Raw genomic sequence first — 19,318 nt, 5'->3', positions numbered from 1 at the left:
TGTCTTCTCCTATCATTTCGCATTTCCCCCTCCTACTTTCAAATCTCTTACTATCTTTTCTTTCAGTTAAGTCCTGACGAAGGGTCTCGGCCCGAAACGCCGACAGTGCTTCTTCCTATAGATGCTGCCTGGCCTGCTGCGTTCCACCAGCATTTTGTGTTTGTATTTATGATTTTCTAATGCTATGGGGAACCTTTCTGAGTTATTTGCATAATCTTTGAACTGTTATTAAAGTATGGTTCTGAGCAATCATTATTATAATATTATATGGCAAGATTCTTTTTAATAAAATACTGTAGCGGTGTGCTACACGCAGCACTAAAATAACGACACGTTGTCGATAAACTGCAGTTAAAAAAGATTTTATTCAAACTTCGCGGCCTTGCTTTAGCCTCCCTGATCCTGCCCTACCCGGGCGCGGATGCTGTAGGGGGCACGTATTCACAGTCCCGCGCGGGCTTTTCCCCTTGTTGGTGAAGCAGACCTGGTGCCCTTTTGGGACTGGCCTTTGTGCCGGCGTGCTGGCTATTTGTGAGCCGGTTCGAGTGCGCTAGGAAGTGGGCCGCCACATAACCCCCCCCCCAGAACCGGCGATACAACCCCCAATGTCCACAGTCTGGGCTGGACCATGTTTGGGAGGTCTGCCTCTGCACCGTGGTGCCGGAAACTCGACCGGTTGCGCCACGTCCACATGGGCCGGTTTGAGTCGGTCCACCATGAAAACCTCCTCTTTCCCCCCAATGTCCAGCACGAATGTGGACCTGTTGTTCCTGATCACCGTAAACGGCCCCTCGTAGGGCCGCTGCAGCGGTGGCCAATGCCCGCCCCTTCGTACAAACACAAACTTACAGATCTGCAGGTCTTTGGGTACGCAGGTCGGGTTCTGCCCATGCTGCGAAGTGGGTATGGGGGCCAGGTTGCCGAGCCTCTCGCGTAGTCTACCCAGGACTGCTGCGGGTTCTTCCTCGTGCTCCCTTGGGGCTGGTATGAACTCCCCGGGGATGACCAGGGGTGCGCCGTACACCAACTCGGCCGACGAGCTGTGCAGATCGTCTTTGGGCGCCGTGCGGATGCCGAGTAGGACCCAGGGAAGCTCGTCCACCCAGTTAGCTCCTCTCAGGCGGGCCATGAGAGCCAACTTTAGGTGACGGTGGAAGTGCTCCACCAGGCCGTTCGACTGTGGGTGGTAGGCAGTTGTGTGGTGTAGCTGTGTTCCCAAAAGGCTGGCTATAGCTGACCACAGGCTGGAGGTGAACTGGGCGCCTCTGTCGGAGGTAATGTGGGCCGGTACACCAAAGCGGGACACCCAGGTGGCGATCAGTGCCGGGCGCAAGATTCAGAGTGGTGACGGTGAGTGGGATCGCCTCTGGCCATCTTGTGAACCGGTCCACGATAGTGACAGGGGGCCCACGATATCCACATGAATGTGGTCGAAACGCTGGTGGGTGGGGTGGAACTGCTGCGGCAGGGCTTTGGTGTGCCGTGCACCTTGGCCATCTGGCTGCATGCACATTTTGGCCCAGTCACTGACTTGCTTGCGGAGTCCGTGCCAAACAAACCTGTTGGAGACCATCCAGACGGTTGTCCTGATGGAGAGGTGCGCTAAGTTATGAATGGAGTTGAAAATGTGCCGCCGCCAGGCTGCCGGGATGACGTGGTGGGGTTGGCCGGTGGTGACGTCACAGAGTTGGGTCCTCTCACCTGGGCCTACGGGGAGGTCCTGGAGCTGTAAACCGGAGACTGCAGTTCTGTAACTAGGGATCTCCTCGTCTGCCTGCTGCGCCTCTGCCAGTGCCTCAAAGTCTACCCCTTGGGAAAGGGCGTGAATGTTAGGGCGAGAGAGCGCATCCGCCACGACATTGTCCTTACCCGAGACGTGCCGGACGTCCGTCGTGTATTCAGAGATGTAGGACAGATGGCACTGCTGGCGGGTCGACCAGGGAACGGACACTTTTGTGAATGTAAAGATAAGCGGCTTGTGGTCCGTGAACGCGGTGAAGGGCCTACCTTCTAAGAAGTACCTGAAATGCCGGATTGCCAGGTATAGCGTCAACAGTTCCTGGTCAAAAGCACTGTATTTGAGCTCGGGTGGTCGCAGGTGTTTGCTGAAGAACGCCAGGGGTTGCCAACGACCCTCGATGAATTGTTCCAGCACTTCACCGACTGCCGTGTTAGATGCATCCACTGTGAGGGTGGTAGGGACGTCCGTCCTGGGGTGCACTAGCATCGCGGCGTTTGCCAAGGCTTAATGTCCTTGCCCAGACCCGACATCAGGGCATGATTCGGGCAGCTGAAGGGAGGAAGCGGTGGTAGAAATTTACCATACCCACGAATTCCTGAAGGCCTTTGATTGTGGTGGGTCGGGGGAAATGGCGGACTGCGTTTACCTTAGCGGGCAGAGGGGTTGCCCCGTCTGTAGTGATCCTGTGGCCCAGGAAGTCGATGGAGTCGAGCCCGAACTGGCATTTGGCCGGGTTGATTGTTAGGCCGTATTCACTCAGTCGGGCGTAGAGTTGACGGAGGTGGGACAGACGCTCCAGACGACTGCTGCTGGCTATGAGGATGTCATCCAAATAGATGAAAGCAAAGTCCAGGTCACGTCCCACCGCGTCCATTAACCGCTGAAACGTCTGTGCGGCATTCTTTAGGCTGAACGGCATGCAGAGGAACTCGAAAAGGCCGAACGGGGTGATGAGTGCCGTTTTGGGGACGTCGGCCAGATGCATCGGGATTTGATGGTATCCCCGGATGAGGTCTACCTTGGAGAAGATCCGTGCGCCGTGCAGGTTTGCTGCAAAGTCCTGAATGTGCGGCACAGGGTAGCGGTCCGGTGTTGTAGCCTCGTTCAGCCTGCGGTAGTCGCCGCATGGTCTCCAGCCCCCTGTCGCTTTGGGCACCATGTGCAGGGGGGAGGCCCATGGGCTGTCGGACCGCCGGATGATCCCCAATTCCTCCATCCTCTTGAACTCCTCCTTCACCAGTCGGAGCTTGTCCGGGGGAAGCCTTCGAGCACGGGCATGGAGGGGTGGTCCCTGGGTCGGGACGTGGTGCTGTACGCCGTGTCTGGGCATGGCTGCCGTGAATTGTGGTGCTAGAACCGATGGGAAATCCGCCAGGACTCTGGTGAAGTCGTTGTCGGACAACGTGATGGAGTCGAGGTGTGGGGTTGGCAACTAGGCCTCACCCAGGGAGAATGTCTGAAAGGTCTCAGCGTGGACCAGTCTCTGCCTCCCAGAAGCGGTTGGGCTACGGCGGCCAGTGTGAAGTCCCACGTGAACCGGCTGGAGCCGAACTGTAGCTGCACCGTACGGGTGCTGTAGGTCCTTACTGTGCTGCCATTTGCAGCCCTGAGGGTGGGACCCGGTGCCCTGTTGTGGGTGTCGTAACTCGTCGGAGGTAAGACACTGATCTCGGCTCCGGTGTCGACCAATAAACGGCGTCCCGACCTCTTGGCCCACACATACAGGAGGCTATCCCGATGGCCAGCCGCCGTAGCCATCAGCGGCGGCTGGCCCTGGCGTTTCCCGGGAATTTGCAGGGCGGGCGACAGCGGCGGGCTTCTGCGCCCCACCGCTGGTGGTAGAAGCACCATGGTTCATTGGGCTCCTCACCCCTGCCTCTGGGGTTAGCGGGCTCTGTGGCCGGACCTGGTCTGGTTTGCTGCTGGGAGCGTGGCCGGGTGATCTGTGCGACGGACGTCCCACTCAACTTCTTGGCGTTCCACAGCAAGTCCACCCGGGCTGCCACCTTCCGGGGGTCGCTGAAATCCGCGTCGGACAGCAGCAGGCGTATGTCCTCGGGCAGCTGTTCCAGGAATGCCTGCTCAAACATGAGGCAGGGCTTGTGACCTCCGGCCAGGGACAGCATCTCATTCATCAAAGCCGATGGTGGCCTGTCTCCCAACCCATCCAGGTGCAGTAAGCGGGCAGCTCGCTTGCGCTGTGAGAGTCCGAAAGTCCTTATGAGCAGGGCTTTGAATTCCGTGCATTTGCCGTCCGCTGGGGGAGACTGTATGAACTCCTCAACCTGGGCCGCTGTGTCCTGGTCGAGGGAGCTCACCACGTAGTAGTAACGTGTGTCCTCCTAGGTTATCTGCCGAACGTGGAATTGGGCTTCTGCTTGCTGGAACCATAGGTGAGGTCGCAGCGTCCAGAAGCTTGGCAGTTTCAACGAAACTGCATGAACAGATACGGCGTCGTTCATCTTCGGCCCAAATATCGTTTGGGACGTCGGGGTCACCAATTCTAGCGGTGTGCTACACGCAGCGCTGAAATAACGACACGGAGTCGGTAAACTGCAGTTAAAAAAGATTTTATTCGAACTTCGCGGCCTCGCTTTAAAGCCTCCCTGATCCCGCCCTCCCCGGGCGCGGATGCTGTAGGGGGCACGTATTCACAGTCCCGCGCGGGCTTTTCCCTTTGTTGGTGAAATAGACTTGGCGCCCTTTTGGGACTGGCCTTTATGCCGGCGCGCTGGCTATTTGTGAGCCGGTTCAAGTGCGCTAGGAAGTGGGTCGCCACAATACAATCATTTTACTTTATTTCATTTCATAATTCAATCTTTTGTTCTACATGTTTGACTTGGAATATGGGATACTGTGATCATATTACTTGTATCCTTATGAATTTTGCATTTATATCCATGCAATTTATATAGTATTAATAAATATATTAAAAGAGAAAGGATTGTGCTCGGGGAAGTGCTGCCAGTGTCGTCACACAACTGGTTCCAAAACAGCATGTCTAGAGCTCAGTCAGTCACCTTAACCTATTGTGTGTGTACCAAAACAGCACGTCTAGAACAGTCAGTCACTTTAACCTGTTGTGTATGTACCAAAACAGCATATCTAGAACTGAGACAGTCACCTTAACCTGTTGTGTATGTACCAAAACAGCACATCTGGAATTCAGTCAGTCACCTCAACCTGTTGTGTATGTACCAAAACTGCACATCTAGAACTCAGTCACCTTAACCTGTTATGTATGTACTAAAACAGAATGTCTAGAACACAATCACCTTAATGGGTTGTGTATGTACAGTTGAAGTCAGAAGTTTACATACACCTTAGCCAAATATATTTAAACTCAGTTTTCCACAATTCCTGACATTTAATCCCAGAAAACATTCCCTGTCTCAGTTCAGTTAGGATCACTACTTTACTTTAACAATGTGAAATGTCAGAATACTAGTAGTGAGGATGATTTACTTCATCTTTTATTTCTTTCATCACTTTCCCAGTGGGTCAGAAGTTTACATACACTTTGTTAGTATTTGACGCATTGGCTTTAAATTGTTTAACTTGGGTCAAACGTTTTGGGTGGCCTTCCACAAGGTTCTCACAGTTAAGTTGCTGGAATTTTGTTCCTTTCCTCCAGACAGAACTGGTGTAACTGAGTCAGGTTTGTAGGCCTCCTTGCTCGCACACGCTTTTTCAGTTCTGCCCACAAATTTTCTATCGGATTGAGGTCAGAGCTTTGTGATGGCCACTCCAATACCTTGACTTTGCTGTCCTTAAGCCATTTTGCCACAACTCTGGAGGTATGCTTGGGGTCATTGTCCATTTGGAAGACCCATTTGCGACCAAACTTTAACTTTCTGGCTGATGTCTTGAGATGTTGCTTCAATATATCCACATAATTTTCTTTCCTCATGATGCCATCTATTTTGTGAAGTGCACCAGTCCCTCCTGCAGCAAAGCACCCCCACAACATGATGCTGCACGTTGGGATGGTGTTCTTCAGCTTGCATGCCTCACCCTTTTTCCTCCAAACATAACGATGGTCATTATGGCCAAACAGTTCAATTTTTGTTTCATCAGAACAGACGACATTTCTCCAAAAAGTAGGATCTTTGTCCTCATGTGCACGTGCAAACTGTAGTCTGGCTTATTTATGGTGGCAGTAACTTCTTCCTTGCTGAGCAGCCTTTCAGGTTATGTCGATAGAGGACTCGTTTTACTGTGGATAGACATACTTGTCTACCTGTTTCTCCAGTATCTTCACAAGGTCCTTTGCTGTTGTTCCGGGATTGACTTGCACTTTTTGCGCCAAAGTACATTCATCTCTAGGAGACAAAATGCGTCTCCTTCCTGAGCAGTATGACGGCTGCGTGGTCCCATGGTGTTTATACTTGCCTACTATTTGTACAGATGAATGTGGTACCTTCAGGCATTTGGAAATTACGTCCAAGGATGAACCAGACTTGACATCATTTTCTGACCTCAATCTGATAGAAAATTTGCCGCAGAACTGAAAAAGCATATGCGAGCAAGGAGGCCTACGAACTTTACTCAGTTCAACCAGTTCTGTCTGGAGGAATGGAACAAAATTCCAGCAACTTACTGTGAGAAGCTTGTGGAAGACTACCCAAAACATTTGACCCAAGTTAAATAATATAAAGGCAATGCTACCAAATACTAACAAAGTGTATGTAAACTTCTGACCAATTGGGAAAGTGATAAAAGAAATAAAAGCTGAAATAAATCATTCCTTCTACTATTTTTCTGACATTTCACATTCTTGAAATAAAGTAGTGATCCTAACTGACCTAAGACAGGGAATGTTTTCTAGGATTAAATGTCAGGAATTGTGAAAAACTGAGTAAAAATATATTTGGCTAAGATGTATGTAAACTTTGACTTCAACTGTACATACACAACAGGTTAAGGTGAGTGAGTTCTAGACATTCTGTTTTAGTACATACACAACAGGTTAAGGTGACTGACTGAGATCTAGGCGAGCTGTTTCGGTATGCACAAAACAGATTAAGGTGACTGTGTTCTAGATGTTCTGTTTTACTATGTACAAAACAGGTTAAGGTGATTGACTGAGTTCCAGACATGCTGTTTTGGTGCATGCACAACAGGTTAAGGTAACTGTTCTCGACATGCTGTTTCAGTACATACACAACTGGTTAAGGTGGCTCACTGAGTTCTAAATGTGCTGTTTTGGTACATACACAACAGGTTAAGGTGACTGACTGAGTTCTAGATATTCTGTTTTGGTACATGCACAATAGGTTAAGGTGACTGAGGCTTAAATGTGCTGATTTGGTGCATGCTCAACAGGTTAAGGTGAGTGAGTACTAGATGTGCTGTTTTGGTACAGTTGAAGACAGAAGTTTGCATACATCTTAGCCAAATATATTTAAAGTCAGTTTTTCAAAATTTCTGACATTTAATCCTAGAAAACATTCCCTGTCTTGGATCAGTTAGGGTCACTATTTTAAGAATGTGAAATGTCAGAACAATAGTAGAGGGAATGATTTATTTCAGCTTTTATTTCTTTCATCACTTTCCTAGTGGGTCAGAAGTTTACACTTTGTTAGTATTTGGTAGCATTGTGGTGACCCACTTTCCAGCGCACTCGAACCGGCTCACAAAATGGCAGAGAGGCTGGCCCCAAAAAGGGCGCCAGACCTCCTTCACCAGCAAGGGGAAAAGCCCGCGCACAGGAAGGGACTGTGAATACAGCATTCCCGCCCCCTACAGCATTCCTGCCCGGGGAGGGCGGAAATGGGAAGGCTTAAAAGCGAGGCTGCGAAGTTTGAATAAATCTTTTACGCAACTGCAACTCACCGTCTGCATGTCGTTATTCCAGCGCTGCGTGTAGCACACCGCTACAATTGGTGACCCCGACGGCCCAAACGATATTTGCGCCGAAGATGAACGACGCCGCATCTGTTCATGCAGTTTCGTTAAAACTGCCAAGCTTCTGGACGCTGCGACCTCACCTATGGTTCCAGCAAGCAGAAGCCCAATTCCACATTCGGCAGATAACCTCGGATGCCACACGTTACTACTACGTGGTGAGCTCCCTCGACCAGGAGACAGCCGCCCAGGTTGAGAAGTTCATACAGTTGCCCCCAGAGGACGGCAAATACACAGAATTCAAAGCCCTGCTCATAAGGACTTCTGGACTCTCACGGCGCGAGCGAGCTGCCCGCTTACTGCACCTGGATGGTTTGGGAGACAAGCCGCCGTCGGCTTTGATGAACGAGATGCTGGCCCTGGCTAACGGTCACAAGCCCTGCCTCATGTTTGAGCAGGTGTTCCTAGAGCAACTACCCGTGGACATGCGCCTGCTGCTGTCCGACGCGGATTTCAGCGACCCCCGGAAGGTGGCAGCCCGGGTGGACTTGCTGTGGAACGCCAAGAAGGTGAGTGGGGCGTCCGTCACACAGATCACCAGGCCACGCTCCCAGCAGCAGACCAGACCAGGCCCAGCCGCAGAGCCTGCTAACCCCAGAGGCAGGGGTAAAGAGACCAACGAACAACGGTGCTTATACCATCAGCGGTGGGGCGCAGAAGCCCGCCGCTGTCGCCCGCCCTGCAAGTTCCCGGGAAAAGCCAGGGCCAGCCGCCGCTGATGGCTACGGCGGCTGGCCATCAGGATAGCCTCCTGTATGTCTGGGACAAGTGGTCGGGACGCCGTTTTTTGGTCGACACCGGAGCCGAGATCAGCGTCATACCTCCGACGAGTTACAACACCTGCAACAGGGCACCGGGTCCCACCCTGAGGGCCGTGAATGGCAGCGCAATACGGACCTACAGCACCCGTACGATGCGGCTACAGTTCGGCTCCAGCCGGTTCATGTGGGACTTCACACTGGCTGCCGTAGCCCAACCGCTTCTGGGAGCGGATTTTTTGCAAGCTCACAGCCTGCTGGTCGACCTGCAAGGGAAGAGACTAGTCCACACCAAGACTTTTCAAACGTTCTCCCTGGGTGAAGCCAAGTTGCCAGCCCCACACCTGGACTCCATCACGCTGTCCGACAACAAATTCACCAGAGTCCTGGCAGATTTCCCATCAGTTCTGGCACCACAGTTCATGGCAGCCATGCCCAGACACGGCGTACAGCACCACATCCCGGCCCAGGGACCACCCCTCCACACCCATGCTCAAAGGCTTCCCCCGGATAAGCTTCGACTGGCGAAGGAGGAGTTCAAGAGGATGGAGGAATTGGGGATCATATGGCGGTCCGACAGCCCATGGGCCTCCCCCCTGCACATGGTGCCCAAAGCAACAGGGGGCTGGAGACCATGCGGCGACTACCGCAGGCTGAACGAGGCTACAACACTGGACCGCTACCCTGTGCCGCACATTCAGGACTTTGCAGCAAACCTGCACGGTGCACGGATCTTCTCCAAGGTAGACCTCGTCCGGGGATACCATCAAATCCCGATGCATCAGGACGACGTCCCCAAAACAGCACTCATCACCCCGTTCGGCCTTTTTGAGTTCCTCCGCATGCCGTTCGGCCTGAAGAATGCCGCACAGACGTTCTAGCAGCTCATGGACGCGGTGGGACGTGACCTGGACTTCGCTTTCATCTATTTGGATGACATCCTCATAGCCAGCAGTAGTCGTCAGGAGCAACTGTCCCACCTCCGTCAACTCTACGCCCGACTGAGTGAATACGGCCTAACAATCAACCCGGCCAAATGCCAGTTCGGGCTCGACACCATCGACTTCCTGGGCCACAGGATTACTAAAGACGGGGCAGCCCCTCTGCCCGCCAAGGTAGACGCAGTCCGCCATTTCCCCCGACCCACCATGTTCAAAGGCCTGCAGGAATTCGTGGGTATGGTCAATTTCTACCACCGCTTCCTCCCCTCAGCAGCCCGAATCATGCTGTTCACCCTGATATCGGGTAAGGGCAAGGACATTACCTGGGACGAAGAGGCCGCAGCCGCTTTCGTTAAAACCAAACTTTGGCAAACGTCGCGATGCTAGTGCACCCCAGAACAGACGTCCCTACCGCCCTCACAGTGGACGCATCCAACACAGCAGTTGGTGGGGTGCTGGAACAACTCATCGAGGGTCGCTGGCAACCCCTGGCGTTCTTCAGCAAACACCTACGACCACCCGAACTCAAATACAGTGCTTTCAACCGGGAGCTGTTGGCACTATACCTGGCAATCCGGCATTTCAGGTACTTCTTAGAAGGTAGGCCCTTTACTGCGTTCACGGACCACAAACCGCTTAACTTTGCGTTCACCAAGGCGTCCGATCCCTGGTCGTCCTGCCAGCAGCGACATCTGTCCTACATCTCCGAATACACGACGAACATCCGGCATGTCTCGGGAAAGGACAACGTCGTGGTGGGCGCACTATCCAGACCTGCCATCCAGGCCCTGTCTCGGGGGTGGACTATGCAGCGCTGGCGGAGGCGCAGCAGGCAGACGATGAGATCCCTAGTTACAGGACTGCAGTCTCCAGTTTGCAGCTCCAGGACCTCCCCGTAGGCCCAGGTGAGAGGACCCTACTCTGTGACGTCACCACCGGCCGACCCCACCCCGTCGTCCCGGCAGCGACGCGTTTTCAACTTCATTCACAACTTAGCACACCCGTCCATCAGGACAACCGTCCGGATGGTCTCCAACAGGTTCGTTTGGCACGGACACCACAAGCAGGTCAGTGAATGGGCCAAAACATGCATGCAGTGCCAAACAGCCAAGCTGCAGCGGCACACCAAAGCCCTGCCGCAGCAGATCCACCCCACCCACCAGCATTTTGACCACATTCACGTGGATATTGTGCACATATCTTGTGGATATGTGGATATCTTGCCAGTGTCGCAAGGAGCGTGGCACCTCCTAATTATTGTAGACCGGTTCACAAGATGGCCAGAGGCAGTCCCACTCACCGACACCACCTCCGGCAGAGGCGCCCAGTTCACCTCCAGCCTGTGGTCAACTATGGCCAGCCTTTTGGGAACACAGCTACACCACACAACTGCCTGCCACCCATAATCAAACGGACTAGTGGAGTGTTTCCACCGTCACCTGAAGTTGGCTCTCATGGCCCACCTCAAAGGGCTTAACTGGGCAGACGAACTTCCCTGGGTCCTGCTCGGAATCCGCACGGCACCCAAAGAGGATCTGCACGCCTCGTCAGCCGAGTTGGTGTACAGCGCACCCCTGGTCATCCCAGGAGAGTTCATACCAGCCCCAAGGGGGCAAGAGGAAGAACCCGCAGCAGTCCTGGACAGACTATGTGAGAGGCTCGGTAACCTGGCCCCCATACCCACTTCACAGCATGGACAGAGCCCGACTTGCATACCCAAAGACCTGCAGCACTGTAAGTTCGTTTTTGTACGCTACACCGGCCCTACGAGGGGCCGTTCACGGTGATCAGAAACAACGGGTCCACATTCGTGCTGGACGTTGGGGGGAAAGAGGAGATTTTCACAGTGGACCGACTCAAACCGGCCCATGTGGACGGCACAGCCGGTCGGAGCTCAGGCACCGTGACGCAGAGGCAGACCTCCCAAACCGACTCAGACGTGGACATTGGGGGGTGTATCGCCGGTTCTGGGGGGGGGTTATGTGGTGACCCACTTTCCAGCACACTCGAACCGGCTCACAAAATGGCACACGCCGGCAGAGAGGCCGGCCCCAAAAAGGGCGCCAGGCCTTCTTCACCAGCAAGGGGAAAAGCCCGCGCGCAGGAAGGGACTGAATATGTGCCCCTTGCAGCATTCCCGCCCGGGGAGGGCGGAAACGGGAAGGCTTAAAAGCGAGGCCGTGAAGTTTGAATAAAGCTTTTACGCAACTGCAACTCACCGTCTGCGTGTCGTTATTCCAGCGCTGTGTGTAGCACACTGCTACAACATTGCCTTCAAATTGTTTAACTTGGGTCAAACGATTTGGGTAGCCTTCCACAAGCTTCTCACAGTAAGTTGCTGGAATTTTGTTCCATTCCTCCAGACAAAACTGGTGTAACTGAGTCAGGTTCGTAGGCCTCCTTGCTTGCACACGCTTTTTCAGTTCTGCCCACAAATTTTTTTATCTGTTTGCGGTCAGGGCTTTGTGATGGTCACTCCAATACCTTGACTTTGTTGTCCTTAAGTGATTTTGCCACAACTTTGCAGGTATGCAAAGGTCATTGTCCATTTGGAAGACCCATTTGGGACCGAGCTTTAATTTCCTGGCTTCCTGGCACATCTAGAACTCACTCACCTTAACCTGTTATGCATGTATCAAAACAGTACATCTAGAATTCAGTAACCTTAATCTGTTGCGTATGTACTGTTATGATTCCAGCCCCCTCCTTTGTGAGAATCGCAAGAGCCCTAGTGAAGGGGGGGGGGGGGGGGTCAATGACCCAAGAGAAGAGAGAGATACGTGCGGTGTCCCTCGTTTCACGGCAAGGCAAAAGCTGGCGACTGTGGTCATTGTCTCGTGGAGACACCTTTGTGAATTGGGAACTGTACTACGTGTATACCCTCGGGGCAATGTGGGTGGAGAGATGGAGAGAGATTGCATCATCCCAACCTGATTGACAACTGAGACCCCGTGAGCTCAGATAAAAGAGGGGTTGTAAAGACGGCCCCCCTAGACGCACCAGAAGACACGCTAGAAATCCTGTGACAGTGTTTAATAGCGACAGCCGGTGAGGAGGTTCGTGTGCGTCTTTTCCTTGCCTGGGATTGGAGACCTCACCACGAAATAACGGCTTTAGCTACAGGAGAGGCCACGAGTGAACGGCCACCCCCCAACGAGACTCCGACGGATCGAACTCCTAAAGGTTGAAAAAAACCCGCCGGGTAACTGTTTCATTCAAGCTCTATCTCTCTCTCTCTAACAAAAGTGCACCACCGCGACCCCCCCAAAAGACGGCAGCTGGTGGAACTGCAGTGAACGCAAGAGACTTTTAGATATACAGCGGACAATATATATATATTACCCCTAGACAACGATAGAGCTTATTTCTTATTGATTATTACTATACCTGCGCTTTAGATTGAGTATTGACGACGTATGTTATCTGAATGTTTGTATTAACCTTACTTTTGTGCCCCTTTATAAATAAAAACGTTTAAAAATGGTACCATCAGACTTCAGCGGACCTCTCTATCTTTGCTGGTAAGTGATCCAGTTACAGGATACGTAACAGTACTAAAACAGCACATCTAGAACTCACTCACATTAATCTGTTGTGTATGTACCAAAACAGTATGCTAGAACAGTCACTTTAAATCTGTTGTGTGCATACCGAAACAGCATGTCTAAAACTCAGTCACCTTAATCTGTTGTGCATGTACCAAAACAGCACGTCCGGAACTCAGTCAGTCACCTTAACCTGTTGTTTGTGCAGCAAAACACATCTAGAACTCATTTGCCTTAACCTGTTGTGTGTGTTCCAGAACAGCACGTGTAGAACAGAGTCACCTTAACCTGTAGTGTATGTACCAAAACAGCATATCTAGAACTCACTCACATTAATCTGTTGTGTATGTACCAAAACAGCACGCTAGAACAGTCAGTCACTTTAAATGTTTTGTGCATAACAAAACAGCACATCTAGAACTCAGTCACCTTAACTTGTGTATGCACCAGAACACCATGTCTAGAACAGTCACCTTAATCTGTTGTTTATGTACCAAAACAGCACGTCTAGAACTGTCCCTTTAACCTTTTGTGTATGTACCAAAAGAGCATGTCTAGAACTCAGTCAGTCACCTTAACCTGCTGTGCATGCACCAAAACAGCATGTCAGGAACTCACTCACCTTAACCTGTTGTGCATGTACCAAAACAGCACATCTAGAACTCAGTCAGTCACCTTAACCTGTTGTGTATGCAGGCAGCAACAGAGCAGCAAGGTTACACGTTTATATAGTGTCTTGTTAGACATGGTACGTGCTGGGCCACTGAACAGTGCAGGAGCGATGGACTAGGACCGCCAACACAGAAAACCACCACACACAAAATCTGTGTAAAAAAGGTGGCCTCACGCACAGACAAAACTCCATGTAAAAGAAGGGGCCTCCCTGACACAGAAAAGCCAGTGTAAAAGAAGGGAGCTCCCTCACACACAAAAGCCTGTGTAAAAGAAGGGGGCTCCCTCACACACAAAAGCCCGTGTAAAAGAAGGGGGCTCCCTCACACGCAAAAGCCTGTGTAAAAGAGGGGGCCTCCCTCACACAGGAGGGCCAATTGATTCAGCGCACAATCAACTACATATGCACACTTGCCACATTCCTCCAAGTGCACCTCCGCGGAGGAAGCCTAGGCTGCCAGTGGGAGAACTGAGGCATGAAATAAGCCGCACCTGACGCATTTTGGTTAAGTGTTACGCTAACCACTAGGCGGAGTAACTCTGGATTCTCAACTGGAGCTCAGCCTTGAATCTGAAGGCTGCCTGCCAACTAGAAATGGTCAGAGTTTCAATTACATTGACCTCACCACATTTGTGGAATGTCTTTATAATCGTTCAGCCTGCTAACAACAGGAGATGAGATCAGCATGCACTGTACTTTACCATATAACAATTACAGTACGGAAACAGGCCATCTCGGCCCTGCTAGTCCATGCCATACGCTTACTCTCACCTAGTCCCACCTACCTGCACTCAGCCCATAACCCTCCATTCCTTTACTGTCCATTTACCTATCCAATTTTTTTAAAATTACAATATCGAACCTGCCTCTACCACTTCTACTGGAAGCTCATTCCACACAGCTACCACTCTCTGAGTAAAGAAGTTCCCCCTCGTGTTACCCTTAAACTTTTGTCCTCGTTTGAATCTCCCCTATTCTCAATAGAAAAAGCCTATCCACGTCAACTCTGTCTATCCCCCTCATAATTTTAAAGTCCCCCCTCAACCTTCTATGCTCCAAAGAATAAAGACCTAACTTGTCCAACCTTTTTCTGTAACTTAGGTGCTGAAACCCAGGTAACATTCCAGTAAATCTCCTCTTTACTCTCTCTATTTTGTTGACATCTTTTCTATAATTCGGTGACCAGGACTGTACACAATTTACCTCCATAGTTACTGAAGGGTGTCAGTATCGAGGGTTTAACAAGGCAGAATCATACTGGAAAATGGTCAGCAGTTCCATGAGTTTGATGTACTTATGGTCAGTTGCAGTGATGCCCTCAAGAGTACCCCAACAAAGCACAGGTTATCATCATCCATCACAGAAAAGTGTGGGTGGGCAGCCGGCATAGGCAGAGAGTTAAATTCACGACATTTCAGCCCATACACTTTTAGACAAATGTCAGAACAACATATTACTGCCAAGCTCTACAGAAACGACCTCCCAAAAAATACCACTTCTATGGCTTATTTTGCAGTTTCACTCCACCAGGACTGATAAATACCTGGAATGCTTCTAACAAAATGAAAATTCTTACCCGATGTTATCATCTTTTGTCCATTCATTTGAAAGCCAGCTATTTTTCTGAATGGTAGAAAAGGTGGTAAAATGGAAATTAGAACAGATTCTCATCAAAGGCTGGTATCATTATTACAACAGATTCTCCTCAAAAGCTCTTATCAAGTTATTAGAACAGATTCTCGTCAAAGGCTGATATCAAGTTATTAGAACAGATTCTCGTCAAAGGCTGATATCAAGTTATTAGAACAGATTCTCGTCAAAGGCAGTTAACAATTTATTAGAACAGATTCTCGTCAAAGGCTGATATCAAGTTATTAGAACAGATTCTCGTCAAAGGCAGTTAACAATTTATTAGAATAGATTCTCATCAAAGGCTGATATAAAGTTATTAGAACAGATTCTTATCAAAGGCTGATATCGCTGAGGACAGATTCTTGTCAAAAGCTGATACCGTTATTAGACCAGAGTCTCGTCAAAGGCTGATATCAAGTTCTTACAGCTGATTCTCGTCAAAGGCAGTTAACAATTTATTAGAATAGATTCTTGTCAAAGGCTGATATAAAGTTATTAGAACAGATTCTTATCAAAGGCTGATATTGCTGAGGACAGATTCTTGTCAAAAGCTGATATTGTTATTAGACCAGAGTCTCGTCAAAGGCTGATATCAAGTTATTAGAACAGACTCTCATCAAAGGCCGTTATCAATTTATGAGAACAGATTCTCATCAAAGGCTGATATCGTTATTAGAACATGATGAAATTTTAAGGGAATTGGGGGACATAAGAAATTATTCTCTTATTCTGGTAAATAGTAGGTTAAAATTAAGTGCCAGCTTGTGTGTGTGCTCTGTTCTGTAAAAACTTGCAGACACTGTCTTTGACAGAAAAACTGCCTGCAGTTTTTTTGATAGTAACAGTTCACACCTGTCCCTATTAGATCAACCCTTGGGCTGTATTCACATAAGTTGCATACATCATGCCCCACGATGTCACATCACTGATCTATGTTCCCACCTTTTGCCTATTCAAGTTTTACTGATAAGGTAAGAATTTGTCTGTAATTAAATCTGTAATTTAGTGTACTCTCTTATCTAATTAATTAAGTTTTGCTCTAACTGACTTGGAGGGAATATCATGGTAACTGAGTGTTTGTGTGCTATTCCTATAAATTGTAGCGTCTCTACCTGTCAACTCACAAGCTCGTTTGGGGGGGGGAAGAGGGGGAGGGGAGAGGGGGGAGGAGGGGGAGAGGGGGAGGGGAGGGAGAGGGGGAGGGGAGGGGAGGGGAGGGAGAGGGGGAGGGGAGGGGAGGGGAGGGAGAGGGGGAGGGGAGGGGAGGGGGAGGGGAGAGGAGAGGGGGAGGGGGAGGGGAGAGGAGAGGGGGAGGGGGGAGGGGAGAGAGGGGAGAGGGAGAGGGGGAGGGGAGGGGAGAGGGGAGGGAGAGGGGAGGGGGGAGAGAGAGAGGGGAGGGGAGAGGGGGAGGGAGAGAGAGGGGGAGGGGGAGGGGAGAGGGAGGGGAGAGGGAGAGGGAGAGGGAGAGGGAGAGGGAGAGGGAGAGGGAGAGGGAGAGGGAGAGGGAGAGGGAGAGGGAGAGGGAGAGGGAGAGGGAGAGGGAGACTCTATCTCTTTGATGCTCAGCTTCAAGTTTCTGGCCAGCTGAGCTCGAACAATAAATTGGTGAAGAGTTTAAAGAAAAGAATTGTGTGGTGTAATTATTTGTCCGGCTAATTACAGTGTTACATTTGGTGCTGTAACTCAAATCCCAACATAGGGCAAACACGAGGAAATCTGCAGATGCTGGAAATTCAAACAACACACACAAAATGCTGGTGGAACACAGCAGGCCAGGCAGCAACTATAGGAAGAAGCACTATCGACGTTTTGGGCCGAGACCCTTCGTCAGGACACTGAAACGTCCCAACACAGGGAACGTTTCTCTGGGCTGAGTAAGCGACCGAGGGTTTGAATCGAACACAACCGAGTGGTAGGACACCCCGAGGTGTTTTACCTCTGGCCACTCCTTGTGTCCGGTCAGGCGTTCTGTCCCTCACCCATCGAAACTGATACCTTGACGGGATCCAGGAAAATAAGGTAAGCAGTTGTTTTTGTGAGTATTAACGGAAAATAAGGCTAGCAGTTGTTTTTGTGAGTATTAAAGTCTGCGAGTGCTGGAGAATTGGACAACAGGTCTTTGGCCTGGTCGATTAAGCTGTATAATTGAGTCGATTTAATCGGGCAACGGGTAAGGAAAAGGCCCGGTCTATTTATTGGGGCAGCAACCCAGTAATTAGTTAAGGGGTAATCGACCTGATCAATTCTAACTGACCCAGCAGGCCAGTGGCAGTGGCCTGGTAAATTGAAGTAACTAATTGGGCGACAGGCGGTCGACCTGGTAAATTGACCAGCACTGGATGGGGCAGACGTTTGGCCAAACAAAAGGGGAAAAGGACTCCCCTGCAGTCTATCCAGCACTAACAAAGAACTGGAAAATGATGTGGCCACTAGGGGTGTACATTAGAAGGAAATCCCAAGAAATGGGAAACATTAAAGGCGGAGTATGCATGGGTAAATGGGCGATGGAAGAGAGAGCAGGGAAAACAGCATAAGCAGGCAAAGGCTGATACAGACAGGCAGGAAGGTTTAGATCGGCAGTGCCGTGCACAAGATCTAGAGCCGATAAGAGATCCCGAACCCATGTCTTGCTTACCGACCCTGCTTGAGGATAGTGACCGCGATGAGGATTGGGCACTCACCTTATCCCCCACCTTACCAGGGGCTGAGTGTACCCAGTGCTCTCGAACCTCAATCCTCCCAGTACTCAGATATGGTGGCTGCTCGGGTAAAACAGCAGCGACAGGAAATGGGAGGCACTCTGTACCAAAGTCCAGGAAGCCAATACTGAGGATTATTCCAGACAGGGAGAGAAGAATCCAATAAAACCCCAGAGTTAATGGCTCCACAAAGACAACTGCCCACCTGAATGTTGCCCAATCTACGAGCAGGAGGAGGGACTGCTCTCAGTAATTCCTGTATGCACCCTGGAAGCCTCAAGAAATGATAATGATCATGAATCAGGCCCCCGATAGAAAAGAAAAACCAGCTCAGTTTGCTTAGTATGTCCATAGTACTATACAACTTCCCTCAAGGTCCTAGGGAATATCCTGTCAGGACCTGGAAAATTATCCACTTTTATATTCTTTAAATGCTCTAGTACTTCCCCTTCTTTAATCATCATAGTTTCCATAACTACCCTACTTGTTTCCTTTACCTTACACAATTCAATATCCTTCTTAGTGAATACCGATGAAAAGAAATTGTTCAAAATCTCCCCCATCTCTTTTGGCTCCACACATAGCTGTCCACTCTGATTCTCTAAGGTAGTGGTCGCCAACCCGTTCATCGTGATCGACTGGTCAATCTTTGAGACTTTCCCAGTAGATCCCAAAAAAAAAAGAAAAATAAATACACAAATACCGTTGAGAGATTGTTTCCGGGTTGCGGGGTTTTAGTTCCGTTCTTACTGCCCAGTGTGCATGGGTGTAGCTCCACGAGGAAATGATATGAGTCAGCTGCACCTTTCCTCATTCCCTGTCACGGTCACTGTTGAACTTGAACTTGAACGCACACAAGGTCATCAGTCGTCTAAACGCAGAGATACCCTCACGCCAGGGATCAGTGGCCACCTCGCGTGACCGGCGGGAAACACCGTTGCTACTGGCCTGGAGCGTGGACAGATGGACGCTGCCTCTAAACCTGTTTACCACATCGAATGTTCATGGGGAACCCGGTGCTCAAATATTCGCAGACGCCCTAGTTCGGGCTCACCATTTCGTAAGTAGCAGAGCAGCTACCTCGCTCCAAACTTTCGTCGGCCGATAGATCCTGCAGGCGCCCTGTCGCACTCCTCCTTGATCTCCAGACTGCGACCGCCGCGGCCCTGGCTCAGGGACCTCTGGCCCTGACCTTGTCCTCTTACCCCACCCATGACCAACCGCACCTGGCCAGGGCGGGCGGGAGGCTGCAGTTCGGGCCGGGAGGCTATCTAATGAGGCAATGAAGCACTCAAAGCTGCTTCAGCAACTTGAGTCCAAGCACTCTGCACTTAAAGACAAACCAATTGAGTTTTTTCAGCGGAAAAAACGTGAGCAAGCAAATCAGAAGCTAAGTGCCGAGAACCACAAAAACTAAATTGC

The 19,318-nt window shown here is 50.5% G+C and overlaps 1 protein-coding gene across 4 annotated transcripts in view; it reads right to left on the bottom strand.

Moving 5' to 3' along the window:
• The window catches only part of LOC140716743 (uncharacterized), a 256,747-nt gene that overhangs the window by 58,131 nt on the left and 179,298 nt on the right, over window positions 1–19,318 (bottom strand). For 3 of the 4 annotated variants that reach the window (XM_073029548.1, XM_073029550.1, XM_073029549.1), the window contains one exon: window positions 15,142–15,188. The exons of the other annotated variant lie outside the window; for it this stretch is intronic. In XM_073029548.1, coding sequence (XP_072885649.1) covers window positions 15,142–15,188 — 47 coding nt within the window. The remainder of the gene's footprint in view (window positions 1–15,141; window positions 15,189–19,318) is intronic. 4 annotated transcript variants of the gene reach the window in all.

The sequence above is a fragment of the Hemitrygon akajei genome, chromosome 26 (genome assembly GCF_048418815.1).
Source record: "Hemitrygon akajei chromosome 26, sHemAka1.3, whole genome shotgun sequence".
Lineage (NCBI taxonomy): Eukaryota > Metazoa > Chordata > Chondrichthyes > Myliobatiformes > Dasyatidae > Hemitrygon > Hemitrygon akajei.
This window is presented reverse-complemented; position numbering and strand designations above follow the sequence as displayed.